Genomic DNA, 27366 nt, shown 5'->3' on the forward strand with positions numbered 1-27366 from the left:
TTAGTGATAGTGGAAATAACATTAAATACTTGAATTAAAGAAAACCAGTTGAACAGAAGTAGAACAAAAATTGGAGTTGAAAAGTAGATGAGATAGAAATGCAAAAAGTAGAAATTCAGTCTAATGACTAATATATTAGATGCAAAGATAAAAACAAAATAAATGGTTCTCTGAACATCATCATAGAAATAATACAAGAACATTTCATAGAACTGAAGACTAGTAAGTATCTAACAGTTGTGATGCAGCTAATGAAAGGATCTAAGGATAGACAGACATAAAATAAGACAAGTAAAAATAGCAATGACTTATTAAGTCTAGAAAAGTTAAAATTTTATAAGAAAGAAAAGATGATAAAGTCTCCAGTGTGGCTCTCTGGTGAACAATGTTTATGTAGTCATGATATTATAAAGAGTTGGCTTTTTGTTTTATTATTGGGAAGCTAGCAGAATGAGAAATTCATATGTATGTTGTATTATTTACCGCATGTAAAACTGGTAAATTAAGAAAGGCACAGTACGTAGCAACATGGACTAGAAGAAACAGCTATAATGTGCAATTAGTTTCCTCTGGAGAATGTGGTTGGGATGAGGGGAAGTGGAGAGTAAAGGTTTTCATTATATTTCATTTTGCTGTGATTACAAAATAAAATTATTTTAAAATGTAACTGATAACTGATGAAAATGAAAGTAGACATAATGAAACAATTGGAATCTGTGAGATAATGATAAATTTTGCAGGTGAAGGTACCTCTCAAAGTCATTCATATCTGTAAAATAGATGATGATGTCTAATATGTTTTACATTTAAAAGGATAATCGCCAAGCAAAATGGACAGCATCATGCTAGTAGGAGACACATGTAGCCAGGAGGACCCAAGACAAATCAGACAGACATAATAAGTAAGGATGTGCCATAGCTAAATTAAATAATTGGTAAGGTTGTATTAATGGATATATTTTGAATGCCATGCCTTAAAAAAGAGACTATACCCAGCACCCATTAGACATGACAAAAATTACCCGTATGTGTGCCTACAAAGGAAACTTTAATAACATTTTTTTGTTTTGTTAATCCTCACCCGAGGATACTTTTTCTATTGATTTTAAAGAGAGTGGAAGGAAGGTGGGGGTGTGGGAGAGAGAGATAAACATAGATATTAGAGACACATCCATTGGTTGCCTCGCACATGTGCCCCAACCAGGGCCGGGGGTCAACACTAACCACTGAGCCACGCCGGCCAGTGCAGTTTAATACATTTTAAAAGAAAGAAATAATGGACTTTATTTTCTGACCACAGTGCAAGTGGAAATGCACAACATATAGAAATAAAGACCCTCCAAGCCAAAACAACACAATAAGAAACATGCTGGATATGAAAAAACTTTCTCAAAAACAACTCTTATGTCAAAGAAGAACTCAAAACCACAAATTGAAACCATCTAGAAAATAATAATAGAAACATTACTCTGGTGGAAAGCTGCTTTGCCAATGTCCATTCTTTTCTCTATTCTTACTAACAGAATATTGATTTTGTTGAGCGTGTCACTGACCAGCTAAAACCCTATTCACAGGCCTCCTTTTAGTCAGTGGAGCTTGCGGGGAGGGCGTGGTTATATGATTAAGTTCTCACCAATAAGATGCAAGGGATTATAGATGGGCGGGGCTTCCAGCAGAGCTTAAAATGAAGGTTGACTGAGCTGTTTAATAAGCCTTTGGCATATGTGATACTGGATTAGTCATTTTATAATCAGAAGGTGTCAATACATACTAAAGGTGGGTGAGTGGAAAGATAAAAAAGGTGTACCTCCAAAATACCCAGGGATCCATTCATTCCAGCCCTGGACTTCCTACCTCTTGGTGGGGGGCGGGGATCCAAACTCTTAAGTCGCTATTTTGGGTCTCTTTGTTAGTAGGAACCAACAAAATTCCTGACACACTCACATATCACAATTTATGGAATGTCATTAAAGAATGAAAAGAAACAAATGAAGCATGCAAATCAATAAATTGGGAACAAAAACAACAAAATAAAGGAAAGCAGAAAGAAATGACGCTCAAAGTGGAACTCAATAAATTAGAAAATGAAAAAAAAAAGAGGCTAAATCTAAGAGCTAGTTCTCTAGGGAAAACAATAATTTAAAAGTTATGTAGACAGATACAGTATATTTACCTGCATAATCAAGAAATAGGTGAAGAAAGCACAAGTAAACAAAACTAGATCATGAGACATAGATATAGAGATGAAATGATTTATACTTTGCAAAACTCTGTGCAAATAACTTTGAAAATGTGGATCAAATAGGCGATTTTCTTGGTAACTATGCTATGAGATTGACTCCAGTATATAAAGAGACTCAAAGAGACTAGTGACATTGAAAGAAATGAGACAGCCTTGACCTGAGACCAGTTCCTACCGCTCTTCTGGCATCTCCTTTGCTGTTGGATTTTTCAGTGCGAGGGAAATGAATTTCATGTGAGAACCTCCGGGTATGGCATGCTGGTGATCGGGATGCAGCCTCTGTCAAAAGGGTGGCCACACACCAGATAGGTGAAGGCAGTGGTTCTTGGCATTAGGATCCATCCCAAAATAAAGAGCTCTTGAGTCTTCAGTTTTTTTTATGACATTTTCCAGATCAATATGCTACTCGATCTTTTTTAGTAAGAAAAAAAGAATTGAAATTGTTTTTAATCATTTACTCTCACTGTTGGACTCACAAACAACTGATTCCTTAAAGTTTCAAATGTTTCAAACAATATATCCAAATAAATAGTGATAAAGATTTCAAAGCAGGATTATACATTGAAAAGGTGGAAAGGGTTGTTTTGACAGAAAACTAATGGTATAGGAAGAAAGAAAAGTGGTGAGCATCAGAACACTATCAATTAAGTTCATGGAAAAATACCTTGTTTTCACATGCTGGTAACTGGAATATCCCTACTAGTTAAAAATAAATAGCATGAAGTGTGAGGAAACCAGTTAAGGGGGGGAAAATGAAGCAACCAGAACAGCCGGTCATCTAGAAACAGAATCATGAAGTTATGCCAAAGGCTTCAGATCATTACACCAAGTCATCCACCCGGAGGCCAGGGTTTAAGCCCTGTGTTGACAAACACCATGGTCACGTGAGCCCAGGGGCATCCAGAAAGGCCTGCTGGGACAAGCATTTGGTTCTGAAAGTTTCCTTGCTGTTTAAGGTGTTCTGTTTTCTTTGAACGTTGAGGTTTCCCCACATAATCTTCATTAATTCTAACGTAATGTCCTCTTTTACCCCATCTTTCCCTGGTAGCGGGAGCTGTGAACCATGGAGCTGTACTTTGGTGAATATCAACACGTGCAGCAGGAATACGGTGTCCACCTGAGACTCGCAAGTGATGAAACCAAAAAGTTGAGGAATTCCCAGCACCCTAAGGCAGGCTCCTACGGGGTCAGTATTCGGGTACAGGGAATCGATGGCCACCCCTACATAGTCCTGAACAACACAGAGCGCTGCCTGCCAGGCACATCTTTTTCTGAGAACGGGCCATCCTTTCCACCTCCAGGGATAAATGACCTGCCTGTGCATCCCAGCAACGGGGCTGGGCTAGAGGAGGACAGTGCCGATGACCTGCCGTTTCCAGAAAACCCGTATGCCCCACCCAGCTCAGGGAGACCCCCAAAGCAACCCTCCCTCTTTGAGGGCAAGCATGGAGCTCTAGAATGCAAAGAGGGCCCCGGGAAGCCATCCCAGGTGCTGAACTTTCAGAGGCATCCAGAGCTTTTGCAGCCCTACGACCCTGAGAAGAATGAGTTGAACTTACACCACCACCAACCGCCTCCTCAGGGTCACTGGCTAAAAACCCTCCCAGAAGAAGGACCCAACAGTAAGAAGGGCTGGACTTACTTCTCCAAACCTAGTCGTTCCCAGCCCGCCAGCCCTCCTCTGGACGAGCTGGCCAAGTCCAACGTGACGGCCATTCGCTTATGCAGCTCGGTGGTCATCGAGGACCCCAAGAAGCAGACCTCGGTGTGCGTGAATGTGCAGAGCTGCGCCAAGCAGGGGCCGGCGGAGGAGGCCCTCTCCCCCGGCGGGAGGCCCCTACCTGCCCTGGGCCCGCACCCCCACTCCGAAGCCAAGAAAACCAGGCCCGACGTGCTCCCCTTCCGGCGCCAAGATTCAGCGGGCGCCGTCCTGGATGGAGCTCGCTCTCGGAGATCCTCCTCCACGTCCACCACGCCCACCTCGGCCAGCTCCCTGTACCGCTTCCTCCTGGACGACCAGGAGTGTGCCCTCCACGCGGACAATGTGAATCGTCACGAAAACAGAAGGTATATCCCCTTCTTGCCAGGAACGGGGCGGGATATCGATACCGGATCGATGCCTGGCGTGGACCAGTTAATTGAAAAATTTGACCAAAAACCTGGGCTGCAGAGAAGGGGGCGGCCCGGGAGGCGAAACCGAATCAACCCAGAAGACAGGAAGCGGTCCCGCAGCGTGGACAGCGCCTTCCCCTTTGGCCTGCAGGGGAGCCCGGAGTACCTCACCGAGTTCAGCAGGAACTTGGGCAAGTCCAGCGAGCACCTCCTGCGCCCCTCGCAGGTGTGTCCGCAGCGGCCGCAGGCCCTGGAGCACCTCGGGAAGCAGAGCTCGGGGCTCGCCTCCGCCCCGCTGCAGGGCGCCCACCCCAGGCCTCCCCAGCAGAGCAGAGATGGGAAAGTTCTGGAAAGCAAAGGCGGTCAGGAAAGCACAACGGCGCGTGCATCCTCCCTCCCAGCACAGAAAAAGGAGGAGGAAATCAAAACAGCCACGGCTACGCTGATGTTACAGAACCGCGGGCGAGCGGCTTCGCCTGACTCTGGTGCCAAGAAGATTGCTGTGAAGACATTTGCTTCCACCTCAAATACCCAGGTAATACTAGGGTGTCTTCCCCCCCCCCCCCCCCCCCTTTCTAATTCCTGTAGCCTCATGCTACGGGAGGCTATAGCAATATATACCTGCATCTGGAGTGGGCGATTGCACAGTTTTTTTGAAAAAGATGTTCTATTGATTTTTTAGAGAGAGAAAGGGAGAGGGGAAGAGAGAGAGAAACATCGATGTGATAGGAAACCTGGCCATGTGCCCTGACCGGGAATCCAACAGGCAACCTTTCAGTGCATGGGTGGAGGTCCAATCAACTGAGCCGCACGGGCCAGGGCACACATGGATTTTTAAAAAGTTTTTCCTAAATATATGTCCTACTGCTGATTGTATGGTTTTCTAAGTTAATTCAAGTACAGTTAGATTCCCACTGGGGTCTTGTCTGTAAAGTAATCTGTCAAGCACCATAGAGAGGTTCGGCTTTACCTTTTGTATGGATGTGAAATCAGGGAGTGCGCGGAAGGCGTTTCCACACAGAGGATCGGTGCTTAGGTTTGTGTAGATGTGTTAATTACCCTCATGAACTTGAGTGACGGCTAATTTCTGGCCTGAGAAAGTAGGTTAATCCTAATTTAAGCTTAACCCTAGTGATGGAATTTATTTAAGTGGTACATTTGGTGTTTTGCTAGACACAATAAAAACATCATTGCTAATGATAAAAATGATAATAAGGTTAGTAAGTGTCAGGCACTTTTTGTTAATGTTGTAGGATGGGCACCAACCCTGTGAAGGTAAGTCCTGTTAACCTCAATTTACAGGTGAGGAAATTGAGGTGAGGAAGTTAAGTAACTTGCTCAAGGTGACAGAGCTACTAACCACGTGGTAGCGCCCGTTGTAATGAGGATCCTTGCCTGAGGAATCACTTTTGGAAAGCAGGAATGTGTCTGGGACTTCCTGTGTCTGGGACCTCCTGCGTCCGGGTTTCGCCTCCTGCCTGGAAACACCGTCTCCGGTCTCCAGGGATCTAACGACGCCCTCTGTTCCAGGCCACGCCGGACCTGTTAAAAGGCCAGCAGGAGCTCACTCAGCAAACCAACGAGGAGACGGCCAAGCAGATCCTCTACAATTACCTCAAGGAAGGGTCAGTGCTTTTCCTTAAAGGAGCAAAGTATTGTCATTTCTGTGGGACTCTTCATTTCCTTTTCCGAGACCTTGTGCTTTGCCCTCCCTCGCCGCCCTGTGTGAGCCACCGGAGGGTTAAGATTCAATGGCTGGAGTTCTCACAACAGCATTTAAATCTTGGGTGGTGGGGAGTGAAGAGCAGGCGAGGGGAGCATAGGGAATGACATTGTACTTCAAAAATGAAAAATGAATGTATTTTAAAGAATGACTATACTGAATTTGTTGTTAAAAACAAAAGACAGGAAGGATGTCTGTTGTCCAGTCTTGAATGAAGTCTGCTGTCACCTTAGTTCCAATCACCCCTTATTAGAAGTTACAAATAAAAACACCTCCTTCCCTCCCCAGAGTTGACATTGGCCAGGAGCCCCTGCTTCCAGCATTTTTAAAGCACGAATGAGTCACTTAAAAGCAGTGCTTGCCACACACTTATCTTGGAGGTTGAGTGTGCATAATCTGGTTTCAGTCCTTACTTAGATACGGATGGCGCTGGAATTCTAGGTCAGGAATTCCAGGTTCCTGTTTCAGTTCTCTCATCAGATGTGATTAAAAAGAGAAAAAGCGTTACAGTCTGACATGACTGGAAGTCACGTGGCAAATACTCACTGGTATCAAAACACTGTGTTTTTTTTTGTATTGAGCCTTACAATTATTTGTCAGTAATAGTAGACCTGACAAAGTGGTCAGGTTCAAACTATAAGATAAGGGCTCTTTTGGAAATAAAAAACAACAGCAACCAAAGAGATACTTTTATTCTTCCAGCTAAGAACTAGTTATTAGTGCCTCTCTGTGAAGGGTTTTACCATGTTAAGGTTAAAGTAGAAGAACTTTTGATTTTTAAAATTATCTAAATTCTTCTTCTTCTTCTTTTTTTTTGGTTCATGATTTGAGACAGACTTTAGTTGGAGGCACCTATTTAAGGAAACTTATTAAAAAACTATTTCCGCCCCTCCCCCCCCTAATTGTTAGGTATGTGTGATAGAAGATGTGATTGAGGTTAATAAGACTTCAGCCAATCATTACCTGTCAAAGTCTAGACAGAGGGCTGCTGTGTTGACAGTCCTGGCTTGGGGATTTGTTTTTTTAGACATAGGCTAACCAAGTTCAGATCACTGCAGATCATTCTTAAGCATAAGATTTAAAAGTAAAAATGTATGTGTGTGCGAGACACACACAGAGGAGAAATCCCTTGTTGGAATGAATATAATTCATTTGAATCAAACAGCAAATTACTACATTTTCACTGGATGTGTTCTCCAAGCTCATTTAGAATGTTGCTGTGTTTCTTTCACGTTTGAAAGTGGGAACCCCTGTCTCAAATTGAGTGGTAACATAGGACAATTTATTTGATGAAAAAATACACCATCCACCCTGCTCTTTCAACACTGGTTTTGTAAAAAAAAAAAAAAAAAAAAAAAAAAAAAAAAAAAAATCATGCCTCTTGCAATTTGTCTTCTTAAAGGGCTTGTCTGTGTGTCAGGGCACAAAATATTCTGGGACCAGTGGTTGCCCCTCACTGTTGTTTTTCCTTTGCCTCTTTTCCAGAAGCACTGATAATGATGATGCCACTAAAAGGAAAGTCAACCTGGTCTTTGAGAAAATTCAGACTTTAAAGTCTCGAGCAGCAGGGAGTGCACAAGGAAATCACCAAGTAAGCTGAAGTTTTGTATCTTGCAGAGGGCATTTAACATGGGATGTGGCAGACAAATTGCTGTTTCTTCAGTCTGTACAATTGGTTATGGCACCGAATGGGAAGTTTCCTGAGTAGTGAGCTGGACCTGAGATGGGAGGTCTCATTTTACATGTTATGAATTTATACTCTGTTTCTCTTTTTCAGAAAGGTTTTTAAGATGTTTTATTTAAAAAAACATAATAGGATGAAACAAATTTAGAAAGAGGAAATAAGAATAGAAAGAATTAACCAAATTAATGGATAGATTTCATAGGCAGATTTGGAAGGTTGGTGTGAACTGGCTTGGCCCCAAACTTTGGAACTTCAGAGAGTAAGAAATAAGAGAATAAGAACAAGAAACTAGGGAATAGAGACAGGTGAAGACAACCAGCATCGGTGGAAGGGAAAGGAAGGGGTGGAGTGGTGCCAAACTCTTTTAAAAAACTGTCTGTTTAACTGATTGTACTGAATTCGAGTTGGGACTTGGAGATTGCTTTTGTTAAAAAAGGATTCGTCTCATAATTGATGAACATCTGCTATATGTCGCACACACCGTGTATCCTGAAAGGAAGTAGCATTTAAGGGAGACGACGGAACACTTGTTCCTCCTTCCTATGCCACCATGCGTGCGTTGGTACCTATTTCTTGCTTGTGCTTCTTTACTTTCTCCTGGAAGGGGAATTCTGCAAAGGCAGGAAAGAGAGGATACCCAGAGGCAGGTAACAGGAAGTTTGTCTATAGCTTCTTTTCAATGTTGGAAAAATTGGATAGAGGACATTTTTAGGCATAACTACCACCTTTTCTCTACTGCTCAGTGTTCCCCTACCACTCAGCTAACCCATGACTGCTGCTCTCCATCAAATAGAGATATGTATGTATATGTGTATGTATGTATGTATGTGTATGCGAATATATACACACATACATATACATATGTATATGTACATATATACACACATATACATACACACATACAGCGGTGGGCAAAAGTCAGTTTACAGTTGTTTGTATGGAAAATACAATAACAAAACAAATAATACAAGAATAAATTGTTATATACTCACAACTGTAAATCCATTTTTTTTTTTTTTACATTATACACTTTGCTTCAGGAGTGCTATGTAGTTCTTAAAATTAGCTTAGGATTTTTTTGCTAAAAGTCTTAAATCTAAATTATCACTCTGACTCTTGCTTTTCATTTACCTGAATATTCTTAGGGGGACTATATCCTTTGGTCTTTTTTTTTTTTACATGCTTTGGTCTTGATGTTAAGATTGTCATTGTGGTTCACAGACTAGGGGTATCAGGGAAGCCCTTCTGGAGTCACTAACACTAATGGTGTATCAAAAGAATTCTCTGAAAGAAGGGAAGGCAGGGCGTTGTAGGTAGAGGGAATGGCACAAGCAAATATAAAATGTAAAGAGGCATGTATTAGCTATGTTTAGGGGATGGAGGTAATGTTGTGTAGCTGGAGCAGAGAGCACGTGGGGATGAAGCACCAGATAGGAAAGACCTCAGAAATCACATGAGAAGTTTCCATTTCAGACTGACGGTGAGGGGCCACCACTGATGGGCTTTAAACAGGAACGAATAGCGCCATATTCCTAAGAATTCATTCCTGTTGTAGCTTTCTGAAAGAGGTGAGATTAGAGGAGGGGAGACCAGTTAAGAAGCACTGGGAATCAAGTGCGAGGTGGTGAGAAGGTGAACTAAGGCCCTTGGACTTCTGGCTCCGATCACAGTGCCCTGACGGCTTAATTGCCCATGTTTTCCTACTCCCTCTACTTCCCTCTTATTTTCTGAATCTGATTATTCTCTGGCAAAGGCCAGTTAAGTGATTTTCTGTGAGGGAATGTAAGGACCCTCTCCCATGTGGACTGAGACCATATTGGGAAACGGCAGCAAAGCAGGCAGGGGTTTTGCTTGGGAAGGAGCGTGTGCAAATTCCCTCGTGGGTCGCGTTTAGATTTCTAAAACGGATTGTTCTCATTTTGTCTGAGAGAATTGGGAGTCCTATGTTTTTGTTGACTGGGGGCTCTGGTTCACTTCACAGGGGTAAGTGAGGAAATACCTCATTCCAGGTTCATCAGGCACAACTCACACCTGGATTCAGATGCACGAGGGCCAAGTCACTGCCTTTTCCAGCTTTGATTCCTGCTTTTATTCCCCTTCCCCGCCATGTAGTTTTCTAACCACTTTGCTCTAGCTTTTTAGCCAAATCCTTTTGAGAACATCATCCTATTATTACATCCATGAAAGAAAAAAATGAGATCCATTAATATTCATACTCAATCAGAGATGCTTCCTAATAGACTCTCTTTAATCAGATCCCTCTTCATTCTATCTCTCTCCATTATGGAAATGTGACATCTAAAAGAAGACAGCCAATTTAGCCAGCATACAGTTATTTACTGCTTGCATCCAGGCATATACAGAGTGAGGGATAAAAATATCATTGGTGGTTATGGAGCAATAATTCCCAATCTAATGAAAAGTTTGTAATAGATTTTTACACAAAGGGCCTTGGGAACATAGAGACATGGGCTTTGGGTATTACTTTATGCAATAGATGAATCTTCACAAATACTTATTTTTATCTTCTTACATTGTTTTATTGGGTATAACTTACAGTAAATTGCACAGATCTTAACTGCATAGTTCAAATGCAAGCACCACCCAGATCAAGATACAGGGCACTCCCATCACCCCAGAAGGTTTACTCGTGTCCCTTCTCTGTAGGGATCTACATTGGAATCTTAAGATTTTAGAGTTACTGCTCTGATTATATTTTGGGGGAAAGAGAATTAAAATAAATCACCTTGAACATTTCAATGCATATACCTTTGCAATTAACTGTAGGCTTCTAACACTTCGTCTGAAGTCAAAGATCTGTTGGAACAGAAAACCAAGTTGACCACAGAAGTGGCTGAACTTCAGAGACAGCTTCAACTGGAAGTCAAGGTATCTGATTTTTCCTCAGTTATTTCTTTCATTTCCTTCTTGATTGGTAAAGAATATTTTAAGTACCTTGGGATGCCCAAGTGAATTGAAAGCCAATATTGCCCCCCAAAAAGAAACATTCCTCTCATCACAGAAGTAAATTCCTGTATATTTGGCTTCTACTGACCAAAGAACTTAAAAAACAACAACAACAACAACAAACAACCCAAAGCATATAGAGACTATTTGCTTTGACAGAGTAAAAGAAACACTGTTGGATTCAGTCTGGCCAATAGGAAACTAAATGCTTTTAAAATATTGGCACTGAGTAATTGAAATAGTACAATGAGGTTTAGCTGTGTTTGTTTCTCTTTTAAAAGTATTACAATTCATTAAATATGTAATATTGTTTCTAGTTACACACAACTATGCCTTAATTAAGTAGTTTGATTAATAATTAATGATATCACTAATAATTAGTACTGTTAAGTACAAAGACATGGAGTCCACCAGAGTTTAGAAGGATGTCTTGTAAAGTTTCAGCGTAACATAAATGTACGGCGGAGGCACTCTAAAATCACATGTATTCATATTAGAATCAACAGAACATCAAAGAAGAGAGAGAGAGAATGAAAGCAAACTTAGAAGAGCTCCAGAGCCAACACGACCACAAGGAGAAAGAGAACTCGGTGCTGCAGCGGCGGCTGGAAGAGAGTGAGGGGGAGCTCCGGAAAAGCCTGGAGGAGTAAGTCCTGGGCCGAGCGCCTGTCCTTCCTGGGTCTTCATCTGATGTGGCCAGGACCTTTTTGTCCATTTAGTACTACCTGGTCTTCCAGATATTTACAGCGGCTGCTCCCTCTTCCTTGTCTCCCTGGTAAGCAGAAAGGTTAATGATTTTAAAATTGTTCGTACACCTTAAAGGATGTCTTGTACAGATTCAGCCCTTAGAGTGGCTCTATAGTAGGTAAGTGAGAAGCAGGGAACGCAGAGTGGTGATATCTAAGGACTGAGATTTCAAGGGTCCTGGGCCCAGCCTCCAAAAAGCACGTCACAAGACCTCCATAATCTCCCGGTTTGTGGATTCTATCCTGGATGGTGCTGGACTCTGTGACCTGTGCTTATATTTCTGTTGCGTCTGCAGAGATGGAAAGTCAAGCCCGGTGGCCGTGTCATTGTGGCCGTGTCTTAAAATCTGTGCACGAGAGATCTGAAATTAAGGTCGGAAAGGGTGCAGTGCTAAGAAGCCCTGTGGACATGATGGAAACTTTAAGTGAAGGTTAGAGCAGGAGTGAAATCTGGAGGGAAATTCAAGAAAAATAGGACATTATGTAGTAAAAGCCTTTAATTGCCTTGGCAATTTTGATGGTGTAGTTGTTGCTTTTAAAACATTCTTAGAGGTTAATTTTAGAAAAGAAGTTGGTAAGAAAACAATCAGAAAGTTTAGGGGGTAGTAAAGACTTTACAGAATAACAAGGTAGAATCGTCGTGAATTTGATTTAGAGCAGAGGTTGGCAAACTTTTGTCAGATAGTAAATACTTTACAGTTTATGGGCCATATGGTCTTTGTTGGAACCACTCAATTCTGCCATTGTATTGTGCAAATGACTGTAAGCAATGCATAAAAGAATGAGCATGGCTGTATTCCAATAAAACTTTATTTACAAAAATGGGCAGTGGGCCAGATTGGCCCATAGGTCATAATTTGCGGACTCTTCTGGTCTATAGTCCTGGGGGGCGGTGGGAGAGTGGGAGGCTTCTTGGGGCTTTAGATGACTCTGCTTGAGCATCTGGAGGTCTGCAGTCAGATGGGATGAACATCAGCAGAGCCCGAGGTCTGTCTGAGGGACTCCTTTCTGTCAGGCTGTTTCAGGTAAAGATGGAACGGGAACAGCACCAGACGGAGATCAGGGATCTCCAGGACCAGCTCTCGGAAATGCATGATGAACTGGACAGCGCCAAACGATCCGAGGACAGGGAGAAGGGGGCTCTGATCGAGGTAAGGGGCCTGTGGGGTCAGGTGACAAGAGAGGCCCCATCTGCCTGAAGAGGGTGGGATGGGAACTGAGTACCCTGAGCCATATTCTGTTTTTTGCATTTACTACACCTGTGCCTGTGGTTAGATTCTGTAAGAGCATCATATGTAATAGTTTTTAAACATTGTCTTAGGAAAACTTCCAACATACAAAAAAGTAGACAGGGTATTGCAGTAACTTCCACAGAGCTCCAACCCAGATCCAACAGTTGTCAATATTTTGTGATATTAACTCCACTTATTCATCTGTCCATTCATTCATTCTTCTATTTTTTTTCATGCATCAATTTATCCATCTTTGCTGAACTATTTCAAAGCAAATTATAGATAACACCATGCCTCATGCCTAAATTCTCAAGCACACATCTTTGAAAATTATGGAGTTTTCTTACAACCATAATACTATTATAACACCTAAAAATTTAATAATTCCTATAATATATATAATATAACAAGAATTCTAATACCTGGGCCCTCATTCAAAATTTTCCACTTGTCCTCCAGGTATATTTTATGGTTGTATTCCCCCCACCTCCCAGCCAGGATCCAATCAAGAATCCCACATTGCTTTCACTGTTTTCCTTTATCCCAGTATAGCACCCTTCCCCCTCATTCCCTACTGCCTGCTTTTCTCCTCCCATCCCATCCATCTTCAGATGCACGAGATTAGTCCAATGCCCCCCTGATTTGTCTGATTATTTCCTTATGGTGTCCATTAGGGCGTTCCACTATCCCCTGTATTCTAGTAAATTTGTATTTAGATCTCTACACTAATAGATTTGGATGAAACTTTGGGCAAAAATACTTTGTAAGTAATGCTATTTATGGGAAAGCATTGAAAATATATTAATGCCCATACAACACAGGTTAAGCTTTTGTTTAAGGCCCCACAGGACTGTAAGCTCCAGGATGGCAGGGTTGGCGATGGCTGGCTCAGCATTTCATCCCAGTGCTTGGGGCATATAGCACTCAGTAAATATTTGGGGGTTGGTTGGATGGATCAGTTATGAGTTAGTAAGTGAATGAATGAATGAATGAATGAATCTGTTTGCTGTGACACAGGCTGCCCATCTGGCCTCTGCCCATATTAGTATACCCCCTATTAAATATTTAGCTCTTATCAATCAGTGAGCAAGTGGATAAGATCAACTCTTTCCTCTGCTTAGTATTTGTTAATTATTATGGGATTTTACAAAGATTATTTTTTTCTCCTGAATTAGATTACTATCTTATTGAGGTGTTAGATACACATAAAAGTATTTAGAGAGCAAGAATAGGTTTTGAACATCTACATTTTTTGGGGGGGAATGAGTCTAATTGAGAGTCACAAAAATACACAAGTGCCGTTTAGATATTTTGATACTTGCTCTAACATTATCTGCATTTTTGGCATAGTTTTGAAATTTATTTCTATAATAATCTTTGTTTTGTAGGAACAGTTCAAAAAATAAATGACAATTTAGAACAAAGCAAAAAAAAAAAAAAAAAAAAAAGAAATGAGAAAGGTACCTTGTTGGTACTGAATTTTTATTTCCTACTGCTTTCCCCCTAAGGGCTGAGTCTTTCTTTGACCCTTTCTTGGGGTTAAAAGCTGCTGGCTCTTTAAGTTTCTTAAGTCTCCTCTGTCAATTGTTTTCTCACCCTTCCTTGTTTGGTTTTGAAGTAATTCCCCCGGAAGGATTTTAGGTCCTGCCCTTTAGAAGTAAGCCTCCCTCTTCCCCATGACTTGGCAGAGCTGAGCGCCCTGACCACACAGCACAGGGGTTCTCATGAATGCGTTTTTCACATGGTTACAGAGGGGAGTCATTTCTCTTCTCCCCACACGACCATCTCTCTCTCTTTCTGTTTAGACCTTTTCTCCTGAGAAGGCATTAGTCTTCTTTCCTACCACCTGGTATTTCTCTTTCTACCCAAGGATTTCTTAAAAACCACCATATTCATGGTATTATACTGCTAATCATGGCTCTTTTTCTCAGGGCTCAGAGTTACAAAGACAAGGGTATTAGAATGCAGCTTTGAGCACATGTGAATTATCACTGAAATATTATTAAAACCACAAAATGAAATTTTAAAATGGGGGTGGGTAGGTTGGTGGAAAAACACTTATTTTCCTAACATCTTAATGATGATTTTTATTTCTACATTTTCTGTTTGCCTCCCTACCCATTGGTGGGTTTCATCTACCTGCCTATAATGTAGGGACAATTATAGTGCCCCTACAGTTTTGGTATCTGCTTTTAAAAGTTAATGTCAGAAACATTTTCCCTTGTTATACCTTATAGTCTTTATATTTCATTTTTAAGGAGATAAACCACAATGTATTTAATTATTCTCCTATGCTCAAATTATTTCTTTTTTTTTTAATTATGAGAAAACATGGTGAACATTTTTTACATGTATCCTTATACTTTTTGAAAAAATATCCTAAGGATAATTTCCCAGAAATGATGTCATTGTACAGTTTCTGGCTTTCAATAAAAAATGTAGCTTCACAAACAAATTTAAATAGAAGGTAAGAGTTTGCCTTATTTCATGATTCCTTATGTGGACACTTGACTGATTTGAAAAGGGAAAGATGTTTTCTTAGCTATAGGGAAGTCCCTTAAGTTGCTGAATTTTCCCAGTAACTGAAACCTATAATTGTTATTTTTTCTTTTTCATAATACCCTCTATCCTTTTAAATTCTTTGTTTTAGCACATTAGACCTTGTCCTATTTTTGTATTTATCTCTTCTATACAGCTAAGTCAAAATCATTTTGTCTTTGCATCGTCCCCCATTGCATGCCAAGCAACAGAGCAAATGAATAAAGTGATTTCAGTATCAAAATTACTTTTAAAATGTTACCGTTTTAGCCTAGCCAGCATAGCTCAGTGGTTGAGCGTTGATCGATGAACCAGGTTCGGTTCCCGGTCAGGGCATATGCCTGGGTTGCGGGCTCGATCCCCAGTGTGGGGCGTGCAGGAGGCAGCCAATCAATGATTCTCTCTCATCATTGATGTTTCTGTCTCTCTCTCCCTCTCCTTTCCTCTCTGAAATCAATAAAAAATATATTTTAAAAAAATGTTACCGTTTTAAAAAAGGAATATTTTTGAAATGAGCCATCTGCTTCCTTGCCTCTTTATCAAGGGATATGACTTAATTAATTAAATAGCTTACCGGTGAATTTGCAGTGGTAACCAGGAGGAGGCTATGCGCCTCAGTTTGGGTGATGTGTTTTCAGGAAAGGCCGGTAATGAGAGAACGGGAAAGGGAAACAGCACATCTCTTAAAAATGCTCCTGACGTTGCTGGCTTTCTGGTTGCGTCTTTCCTGTAATGGGAGATATCTCCTCTACGGCAGCCCTTCTGCACGATTAGTGAGGGCACAGTTGGCTTCTGATCGCCCAAGTGGGGCTCTTTCCCTCTGGAAAACCATCCTCACTGCTTTAAATGAGTTTCCTTGGACTTGTCAGTGACACTTAAAACATGATCATAAAATAGACTCCATCTCCTTGTCACTTTCAACATCTTCTTCATCTCTTAATCAGAAGTGGCCTGGGGACTCTGATCACAGATTACAGTTGGGGCCAAGTTTTCCATGGCCTTTGGCTTAGAACAGACTCTTAAACACAATGAACATGAAACACATTGTGGGATTGAATGTTGGAAAGAGGCTGAGGGCCTTGTATTTCATGAGATGCCCAGTGCAACAAGAACTTGCATGAAATCTCTTCTAATACGACTTGCCGTTTTGTTAAATAACACTGGGCCCCGATGTGGAACCAGTAAAGTTACATTAAGGAAGAATACAGTAGCTATTAGTTTTTTTAAAGGAAGAAAGGAAGAGAGGAAAATAATCCTGTTTTCTCTGGATAAGCCATACAGTTGACCAACAATAGGGTGACTTTTTTTCTTCTTAAACAACTGATGGTTTTGAAATTTTGTTTTTAACTCAAGTAACAAAAAATGATCATAGAACAAATTTTCAGCCGCTTCTTTGTCCAAAAATGTGTTTTCCTCCATTCTGGGGGAAATGGGTACACATGCACCGTCTTTCTAAGTGCCAGGGCAGTGGAATTTTCTAATTACTGACCATCATCTTTGATGGGAGCCGGCGGTGCTGACAGCTGGGCCTCCCTCCAGCAGCCGCGTGTTTTATCCCCGGCCTTTGCCAACACGCAAGTCCTTTACGTACCAGTAAAATGTGCTGGTTATGAAATTGTATTGATCTGGGGATAGGCTGTTCTCAGAAATATTACTGAATATTATAGGAATTTTAATAAAACAACTGAAAAAAATTCATGTTTCTCACCAACCCTGTTACATTTTATAGGCTATCGTTCTGGAAAAAATGCATAATTTTCTGTCAGCTACAGTCTTGATATAAAACCATTTACTCACCCTTTAATTGAACATGGGCCGGAGATAGGGATCTTATAGAACCTTTGGGAAGCATTTATGCAGAAGAGGGTTTAGATCAGTATTTCTCTCATTTTGACACGGAATCCCTATGAATGTGTCGTGTGAGATAGAGCCTGCTGTGGGCAAGTAAGTTGCTGCATTGGGCATTCTGGTGTGGGTGTCTTCGTGCACCTGTTATCAGGACAGCCAGTCCAGGAGCGTACTTCCTTTTCCTCTCAATTTTCCTTCCTTCTTGTCTTTTTGGAAGTGCATGTTTCTTTGCTTTAGTTTGGAAATGTTTAGCACAAGTCTTATCCTATATAATAAAAGGCTAATATGCAAATCAACTGAATGGTGGAACAACTGGTCACTGTGATGCGCACTGATCACCAGGGGGCAGACACTCAACAAAGGAGCTGCCCCCTGGTGGTCAGTGCGCTCCCACAGGGGGAACACCGCTCAGCCAGAAGCCAGCCTCTCCCACCTCTGCGGCAGCGCTAAGGGTGTCCGACTGCCGGCTTAGGCCCGCTCCCCTTGGGAAACGGGCCTAAGCCGTCAGTCAGACTCCCCCGAGGGCTCCCGGACTGCAAGAGGGCACAGGCCAGGCTGAGGGAACCCCCCCAAGTGCACGAATTTTATGCACTGGGCCTCTAGTTATGAAATAAGTACTACACACAGCCAACTTTTATAGCCTACTGCACCCGCACACACACATATATACATGGTTTTCATCTCCTGGCTGTTTTACTGTGCGCACCTGACCTAGGTTTAGAATGCACTGATTCTGAGTGGCCAGTGTCCTCCCTTGTTTTCTTTGATTGGAGTCTGTAGAGAGGCATGTTCAGTTCTAATGGGTGTTGACTTATATTTTGAAGTTTACATCTTATCTCTCCATTCTTTGGCTTGGTAGAATTGTCAGTCAAGCCACTGAGGCGATGAAGTGATGTTTTTGAAATCTCCTGTGCTCTTTGGTCTCTGCCCTGGAAAACGTCAAGTGCTCTAAGTGCCATGGTGAGGTGTAATCTGATTGGTTTCGCGCAGCACAGTCCACTTAAGCAGCAGCCAGGCGCAGATAGCAGCTTGTCGGTGTAGCATAGACCATGAAGCGAGGTTCTTAGCCTGCATTGGCGGCAGTGCACAAAAGGCAACTCAAAAACACAGATACATCCTGGAAAAGATAAGTGTGGGAAGAGGAACTGCCTTATCTCGAAAACAATTGAGAAACGTGTGAGAGTAAGAGCAGGAAACAGGGGTTAGATTCACAGGAGCTAGGGTGCAGAGGCTGGCGGGAGGCTCCAGGAAGACCTGACGGGAGCCAACAGCAACAGTGATGGCGGAGTCTCTGCTGCTCCCTGAGGAGGGGTGGGTGGTGGCGGCAGCAGGACTTGCCCTTTGATAAATATCAGGACCAGGACGGCTTATATTTTCATAAGATTTGCTTCTGCTCTGTGTTTGGTGCTTTGGAAGAGCCAGAGTTACCTTAGCTACCTGGATGAATCCCTTGATGCTTCATCTGAGCTTATCAATGCCTGTAGCTAGATTCCTGAAGGGCTACATCTTGCTCTGTGCAATGCAGCTCTACCCTGAGACTGCAGAGGTTCCCTTGGGTCAATGGATGTGCATGTCCTAAAGAAAAGGAAAGAGATTCTATTGGCAGTTATACTTAAGTCAATAGGAGTGTTTTTTACCCCCTCATGACACTTCTTGAATGGAAAGTAGCTTTTCTCTGAGGTCTCAGGTCCCCAGTACCAACCATTCTGGTATCTCTAGAGTCCGGCTGTACTGTACATGTTAATTTATTTATATCCAGAACAAACACATTCTTGATATCATTGACCCATGCGTCTAGGATATAGTAAATCAGATGCTGAATGTCTAACAGGAGATAAGAAAATAAATATGTGGACTGCAAAGTAAAAGCGTTAAGTGCTGTGGTAAGTACAGCCAAAGTGAGATGGGTATTCAGGGAGGGCATTGAAGGAAGACTTCTTGGAGGAGATCAATATTGTATGAGTCTTCAGAGATTTTTCTGAAAGGCAGAGGGAGGTGGGACTGAGAAGGGCACTTCAGAAAGAGAAAGCCTTGTGGCTAATGTCATGGAGGCCACAGGTGAGAGACTGGATGTGGGGAGCAGTTGGTTGGCTATTGCAAACCACCTGGGTAGGAGGTAATGAGAGTCTAAATCAGGGAGGTGAGGGAAAGGATCAAAGATGGTACAGAACTAACTTTTTGTTTATGAGGAACAAGGATGAGGTTGGTCACGTTGCTGCCAAGCTTCTGAACAGGTGGTGCCTTCGCAAGAATAATGAGCAAAGGAAGTGGAAAGGAAGGAATATGATAAAAAACACAAACCTATTGAATCTGAGGTGCCTTTGGGACAATCTAGCAGGTTATTGGAAGTACAGATCTGAATTCAGATTAAGAATTGAAGGTGAAGCTTTGGGAGTTATTTACATAGACTTAATAGTTGGAGAAAAATAGATGAACTTGCCAAAAAAGAAGAAGAATGCAAAGGTGCATTCTTGGGGATCATTTTAGCTTTGGGGAAGAGGGAGAGAATAGCCAGAAAAGATTGTCACAGAAAAAATGACCTGAGGGAAGAAAACAGGAGAGTATGGTGTCTTTGAACTGCAAGGCATACAAAATTTTAAGGAGACAGGTGGGGAGGATCAAAGAAGGTCAAGAAAAGTGAGGACTGAGAAGGGGCCATTGGATGTGGTGATTAAGAGGTCCCTAGGACCTTGGAGGGGGCAGTCTGAGTAGAGTAAAAGCCATAGCAAGAGATTAAGGAGTGACTGGTAGTAGGTGGTCAAGAAGTAGAGACAGTGAACAGAAATTATACTTTCAAAAAGTTTGGTGGTAGCCTTGGCTGGTGTGGCTCAGTTGGTTGGAGTGGTGTCCCATACCCTGAGAGGTCATGGTTCAATTCCCTGTCAGGACACATACCCAGATTGCTGGTTCAGTCTTTGTCAGGGTGCGTGCAGGAGGCAACTGATCAGTTTCACTCTCACATCGATGTTTCTCTCTCTCTCTCCCCTTCTCCCTTCTCTTTCTAAAATTAAAAGAAGAAGAAAAAATATTTGGTGCTAAAACTTTTACATTTTTGTTTTCGTTTCTTTGCCCTTGACTCAGAAGATTCTTGTGCCCTGAGGGAAAGGACATAGATGCCCAGGAACAGAAAGGAACAAAATGATGGTGGGGGTGGGGGTGGGGGTAGGGAGGGTTGGTGGGAAAGATAGCTGATAGAGTAAGGACTTGGAGCCGGCTGGCAAGGGACAGCTCACTGCGAAGTGGCTTTGTGTTGGGGAGAAGCTTGAAGTTCAAAAACTGGGGAGAGCGGAAGCTGAGGTGGTCATGCCCAAGTCCCGCTGTGGTTGAAGGAAGGGAGCCTGCAGGAGGGGGTGGGTTCTGAGCTTGAGGAGAGCTGAGCAGGTCTGAGGTGAAGATGGCAATGCCAAAGGAATGGCTGCTGAGCTTTTGGCAGAACACACTTGGGTGTTGGTAATGCGATTTGTCGTGGAACTTGTTGCCCCAGTTTTGTGACTCCTTAAGAACTCTGAGCAGCTTAGAGAAATGTGAGTCCTTTGCCCTGCTCAGGTGGAAGGAGACTGGGGCAGGACTGGGATCGTGGGTTAAGGGTTCCAGTGGGGTGTGAAGTCCGTGAAGGCAGCAAGCCATTAGCAAGGGCCACAGACCATGGCCCAGATATGAAGTGAGATGGAAAAGTCAGACATGTCCCCTCAAAGCAATGACAATTAAGTCCGTTTCCCTTTCTGCCTCAAATCTCAAGAAAGCTGAGCTTTCATCAAATCAAGGAGAATGATGGCCTCTGAGGAGTGGGAGGGAGGGGGGAGAAGGTCCAGGTGGTGTGCGGTGTGAGGAAGGGGAGTGGGGAGGGACAGTGGGATGGTGGCCGCTCCTCTGAGTGGCCGAGCTGGAGGAGAGAAGCGGGGCCGCTGGACATAGTGGCTCATCTTCACCTCCTGTTCACGTTTCCTCCCTTTAGGAGCTCTTACAGGCAAAACAGGACCTTCAAGGTCTGCTGATCGCCAAAGAGGAGCAGGAGGACCTCCTGAGGAAGCGGGAGCGGGAGCTCACCGCCCTGAAGGGGGCCCTAAAAGAAGAGGTTTCCAGTCACGACCAGGAGATGGAGAAGCTGAAGGAGCAGTACGACGCCGAGCTGCAGGCCCTGCGGGAGAGCGTGGAGGAAGCCACCCAGGTGAGGCCGCCCCACTGGCCGGCCAGCCGTAGTGGGTGTCGGGATGGGCAAGAAAATGTGGCTTGGGAACAGATAACAGGGCACAAGGCCTCCCACACCAGGGCCAATGGTCTTGCTTCCTATTCGTTACAGAGTGAACTTGCATCATGGAAATAGAGCTTACTCCCAGAATAAGTTCAGCAGTGCTGCTGTTGACTACTTTAAGGCTATAAACTTAGACATTGTTGAGGTCATTGTTTCAACGCTGTTGTACTTGCATGGTACAGTTCTGGAGCCCCTTGCAGAGCAGAGACCTGCACCCTCTAGCTGTGCCGGGAGGTCACAGCGTGAGGGTGGTTTTGCTAATGGCACAGCATGGCAGGAAGCACCCAGGTTTCTGGAATCCCTCACTCAGCCCCCGCCTGTGCCTTCTGACTGGGAAGCCTTTTGTTAGACATTTCAGTTCTTTTCTCAGCACAGTTATGAGAGGGTTAATGGACTGAATTGCCCAGACCCTGGCGAGATAATTTTTCTCCTAATTGAATTCTTGGCTCCTATAAATAGATTCTCCTAAATTATGTTGAAGTCTGCTGGTGGGGGCCTCATGTTGGCTGTTGAAGAAGAGAAAAAGCAAAGTTTTGAAGGGGAAAATGCTCTGAAATAACGTGCCATCTTTAGGGAAAGAGGGGAATTACAGAGTATGATTTCGTTTAGAGTCTCTGCAATGTATAGGTCAGAGATGATGAAGAAAGAACTCCCCATATGGTTTGTGCATTGTGTGATGATTACAGTGACAGCTCAGAGCTGGTAGGCCCTCCCTCACTAAGCTCCATAGTGACTCACTGATTTTCAATTATGGCACGTAATCGCTAATGACAAGACGTGAAAGATGGGTTTGTTTGTTATAACCATAAAAGTCTGGGAAACAGTCTGTTTGAGGTTATTATAACTGAGGCAGTAACCAAAAAAAAGCCTCTTGTTGATTTGCCTATCTTAGACTCTTTGGAGATACAGTTTGGTTTGAGGGAGAAAAGCGAAACTGATTGAATTTTCATTACTTTGAGGTGGTGTTTATTTTTTCCACCTCATTTTGCTTATGTACAAAAGCCTGGTGTCCTTGCTGGTGGCCTTCATGTGCTGCTTCATGGGGGACATGTCCATAGGCTACTGAGTAAAATGACTCTCCTTCGAGCCTATCTTGTCTGTATCATCTTCAGACTTGCATCAAAGCTTGAGTTATCAAGGTGTGTTCATCACAGGGCAGGGGGCTGGGGATGACGTTTGTGCATGTTTGCAGTGATTTCACTGAGGAAAATTAAACTGGCACCACACATGGGTCTCTCCCAGACATTATAAACGGGGACGGAAACATGGCAGGTGAAAGAGGATGTCTTTTTTGTATGGAGTTGAGATAATCTGTAGAGACTTAGGCTCTCGCATTTTGACCTTTCTGAAGGTCAGCATTGTTCATGGCACTTGCATTATGCCAGTTTAAGAGGGGTAACTGCACTGACCCACATCAGTCTGTGGAAGAAACAACAGGTGAGTTAGCCAAGGTGTATGCCATTGGCAGAGAAGGTAGGGTTTCAGAGCAGCAGGAAGCGAACGCAAAGGGGTTCCCCTTAGCATCCAGTGGGGTGTGTGCCAGCAAGGCTCTTTGCCCAGGTCATATTCTGCACTTCTGCCAGCATCCTTCCCTAAAGGAACAAATCCGGTCATGTCAGCCTCTGCTTTAAACTGCCTTGGCTCCCATTGCCCCAGACTTAAGTTCAAACTTGTGAGCATGGTAGGCAAGAATAGAAGTCCCTTCTCTTCTTAACCCTGTCTCCAGAAAGTTCCATATTCTTTTAGTCCTCTCACCTTCCACTTTTCAACTTGAGCAACCTCTACTCATCCTTCAAGACCCTCCCCAAATGTCCTCTCTTCTCTGAAGGTGCCCCAGATACCTCTGCTCCTCTCGGTGGAGTCAGGTACACCTTCCTCAGGATTTCTGTTGCATCCTGGCTATTCCTCTACCATGATTTATTAGTTTGTATCATACCATGTTGTAATTTATCATCTTGTCTGCTGCCTCTATGAGACTCTTAGTTTTTTAAGCACAGGGACCTTTTTAAATTTATTTTTCAAATCCTCACTTGAGTATACTATATTTTTCCCATTGTTTTTTAGAGAGAGTAGAAGGGAGGAAGGGGGAGGGAGAGAGAGAAAGAGAGAGAGAGTGAAACATCGATGTGAGAGAGACACATCGACTGATTGCCTCCCACACTCACCCCAACAGCCCAGGTTCGTGCCCTTGACTGGGAATCGAACCTGTGACTCTGCAGTGCAAGGACCAACACTCTAGCCGCTGAGAACACCAGCCAGCGCACAGGGGCCAGTTTTTATCCACTTTTTTTTTCTTAGACCAGAAGTGGCAAACTCAAGTACCTCGGCATCCAGAGAGGGACATAAATGAGTGAAGCTCTGGGGTTGTTGTTGGGGTGACAGTAGGGCACCGTGGGGACTGTGGCAGGCTGGAAAGTGTGTCCTTTGCTGTAGGGTCAGTTACTTCTCTCCTACAGCTCAGAGTTGCCGGTGAAGGCATGTGGGGCCCATGTTGCTAGATCTCGCAATTTTTAAAGAGAAGCTGGATAGCTGGATGTTGATGTGAGATCTCCTGACTTTTAAGCAGGGCTTCAAATTTAAAAAAAAAAAAAAAGGTCACATAAAACACACACACACACACAACCCATCTGGCAGGTTGACAGCATGTGCTCTTTGTCTCTGGAGCTTAGCACAGTGCCCGGCCTATGGTCACATCTGTGCAACGTCTGATGAGTGAAAGTAAGTGGAGGACCGATTCCCCTGTAACCGGGTGTCGGCCTGGTTGTGGTTCCTGCTGAATTCTCTCCGATGAGGATGTGGGAGGACTTCTAGGAAATCTGCTATTGCTCTGAGAATTTCTGTGCCTTGCTTTTGAGTTTCCCTGTAGTTTGTTTTAAAGAGGACTGTGATTATGTTTTTATACTTTAGTTTTTGCTTCTGAAGGTGGTTGCTGAACAACTGTGCCCGAAGCATATTTAGTGGAGAAAGTTATGTTAATTCAGTGGACAGATGCTGCCTTTTTGTTACATTATTGACATGCGAGTATTCTACAATAGAATTTTAAGATTATTCTATTAACTCCTTGGAGGAGAGTGAATTGAATATACTTTGTTAACTTGGTTAAGAGTTATTTCTTAAATCTGCACTAGCTTTACCCTTTTCCATCCCTGGGGAAGTACCTGCCCACTCACCACTGACAGAAAGCCGACATTGCATTGCAAAGTTTATTTCCTTGGTCGTCCATTTTTCTAATTTTGCAGCTGCTCCAGGGCCTAAAAACCCTAAAGTGCTATTTTATTATCGTCAGATAACAAACATTTCATCCTGGCCTGAGCTTGAGCACTAAAAGTTTTAAATTACTACAACAGTTGGTGAAGACTGTCAAAGTCTATTAAGAACATTTTACAGGGATTCCAAACAGGTCCTCTGTAAAAGTGGTTCTTGTAGACCCAAATGGCCTCACCTTTTTAAGAACAGACTGATGGCTCACCAGAGAAGTCCTGAGTGCCCGGGCTGTGGGCTTCCTGGTGTAGCAGAATGAGTTAGCAGATTGAGTGGAATCTCCGCAGGCGGGGTGGGGTGCTCATCAGGTGGCTACTCCCATCCCTTCCCAAGGAGAGATGGCAGCGGCTGGAGCCCATGTGCAGAAATGGACAGTCAGTGGGGATATGAGTGACTGCGGTCTGTGAGTATAATGAAGATTGTCCATAGCTGCTGGCTTCTCTTTTTCACCCCCACCCCATCCAGTCTCAAACTCTTATACAAAAGTGAAGCACATACTGTTTAGTGTTTTCAGGTTTCTCTGAGTAGGATAAGTTCAAATTCCAGCTCCTCCAGGAACTTCCCTGGTTCCCTCTCGGGCCTTATAATAGCTGGACCTGGAATTGCTGGGAATTTTGTTCTTGGTTTTCTCTTCCCTGTCATATTAAGGACTGTCATCATTTTTCCACCAGGCATCCCCAATGTGCTTGACACTGAATAGGTGCTCAGAAAATGTTTGTGGATTAGAGGAATGAATAAACCGAAGGGGAGACACCTTTGAGTCCCCACAATCCCAAGGCCAGGCATTAGACTGTTTGGGGGTCTCATTTATGAGTTAAAATTGTTTCTCATGAAAATGAACAAATATTGTCTATTGGGATCATAATGTCAATGTTGATCTTGGAAGGACTATTTTTGTGTCTAAAAGAAGCAGGTATTTTGAGGATGATAAATGAAAAAGCCACTCTATTTCTGTGTTGGGTAATATGATTTCTGGGCCATGAGGCACTTTCAGAGTGCCCGCCATGTAGCAGGTAAGCAACAAATATCTCTTCAGGGAATGGATGAAGGGGAAGAGGAGGAAGGATGTGTGAGAGGCAGCATTTACCAATTTACTTACTGAACAGTTGCCAAGTGCATAGTATTGTGCTAAGTCATGTGAGGGTTAGAAAGAGAAATCAGAATAATCTGCCTCCCAGGAGACAAGGGGAGATCGGCAACACTCGAGCTGTTACAGAGGAGGAAAGAGCAACTGCCCGGAGTGCAGTCGGCGGGAGAACGAAGGGGGTGGCTGTGCTCAGGAAGGAGGTGGTGGCAGTCAAGAAGGTTTCATGGAGGGGCAGGGCTGGGTTGGGCTGAGAAAGGTGAGTGGTATTTGGACCTGTGAACATGGACACTGAGGACGTTTTGGGTGCGAGCAGCGCCCAGTAGTTGGGAAAGGGAGGTGTGTGTCTGGGCTGGAGCCTGGTGAAGCAACAGCAGTTCAAGTGGTTCCAGAGTCAGAGGCAGGGACCCGGATCCAAGGCACGGCCCATGTTTGGATCCCAATTACAAAACCAGCTGTAAAAAACAAGACATACTTGAAATCATTGAGGTCCTTTAAATATTTTTATTTTTATTGATTTCAGAGGAAGGGAGAGGGAGAGAGAGAGATAGAAACATCAGTGATGAGAGAGAATGCACGTCCCCTACTGGATCGAGCCCGCAGCCCAGGCATGTGTCCTTGACTAGAATCAAACCTGTGACCCTTCAGTCCATAGGCCGACACTCTATCCACTGAGCTAAACTGGCTAGGGAAGAGCACTGTGCTCTCCTGAATTACTGATATATTTGAGAAGCATCTAATAGCAGCCTGTGTTTACATTATGTGTTTACATACTGAGTCTCTGTACTTTCATCTTGTTTTGCTTTTCATAGTGCACATTCTTTCTAGCATTACACCCATGTTTTATGTGCTATAACCTTTGTAGGAATTTTATTCAAATTCAATAATGTTGAAACTTTTTTCCCCTCTAGAGCTATTCAAATTATGACTGTCCATTTGTGTTTCACCCAGCAATTTGGAAATGTCACTCAATCTTATAAGCATGGATATGTGCTTGGGTGTTCCTTTCCCACATCGCTTCTAGGTTTTTCCTTCCCTCTTTCCTGCCAACCTGTGAATGGCTTCTTCCAAAGCGTAAGGTCAGCGGAGGGTCAAGTGAAACCAGTGCTAATCTCAGGATCAATGGAGCTGACTCCCTAACTACAAGGCTAACTCAGTGTAAAATCTCATTTCTGTCTTCTCCGAGGGGGCCAGGTTAGCGAGGGAAACTGTTTAAAAAAAAAGATCCTAATTTCCTCAGCTTTTTAGCTTCATATAATTGATTTACTGTGAATGACAACTGTTGCGAGCGGGCGGAGCGGCCGAGTGTGCAGTGCAGGGCCGTGCCCAGGAAAGGAAAACCCCCTTCTCCGCACACTCAGGTGTGCCGAGAGGGGCACAGCGTTTTTTGTTGGCAAAAGTAAAATGGGGAAGATTCCACTTAAAAAAGGTCCCCTTTTATTTTTTCTCTCTCATCCCTTCCCAACGGCTGTCTTAATAATTGCAGCTTTTAATGTCTCTTTTAATAATTGTATCACTCTTCTGCATTCTGTATTGATTTCAAGTAGCAAAATAAGAGGCATGGTGCGATGTCCTTGGATGTTCCTTTTGAACCCTCCACCTAAGCCAGGGGTGGGGAACCTTTTTTCTGCCAAGGGCTACATGGATATTTATAACATAATTCACGGGCCATACAAA

At 43.3% G+C, this 27366-nt stretch overlaps 1 protein-coding gene across 1 annotated transcript in view; it reads left to right on the forward strand.

The window, feature by feature from the left end:
• Window positions 1–27366, forward strand: part of CGNL1 (cingulin like 1) — a 148823-nt gene that overhangs the window by 53581 nt on the left and 67876 nt on the right. Inside the window, exons 2-8 of the mRNA XM_079768338.1 lie at window positions 3291–4889; window positions 5885–5979; window positions 7563–7668; window positions 10549–10650; window positions 11226–11374; window positions 12490–12625; window positions 21048–21260. Of these exons, the coding sequence (XP_079624464.1) occupies window positions 3306–4889; window positions 5885–5979; window positions 7563–7668; window positions 10549–10650; window positions 11226–11374; window positions 12490–12625; window positions 21048–21260 (2385 nt within the window). The 5' untranslated portion in view covers window positions 3291–3305. The remainder of the gene's footprint in view (window positions 1–3290; window positions 4890–5884; window positions 5980–7562; window positions 7669–10548; window positions 10651–11225; window positions 11375–12489; window positions 12626–21047; window positions 21261–27366) is intronic.

This window comes from Cnephaeus nilssonii (genome assembly GCF_951640355.1).
Source record: "Cnephaeus nilssonii genome assembly, chromosome: 4".
Lineage (NCBI taxonomy): Eukaryota > Metazoa > Chordata > Mammalia > Chiroptera > Vespertilionidae > Cnephaeus > Cnephaeus nilssonii.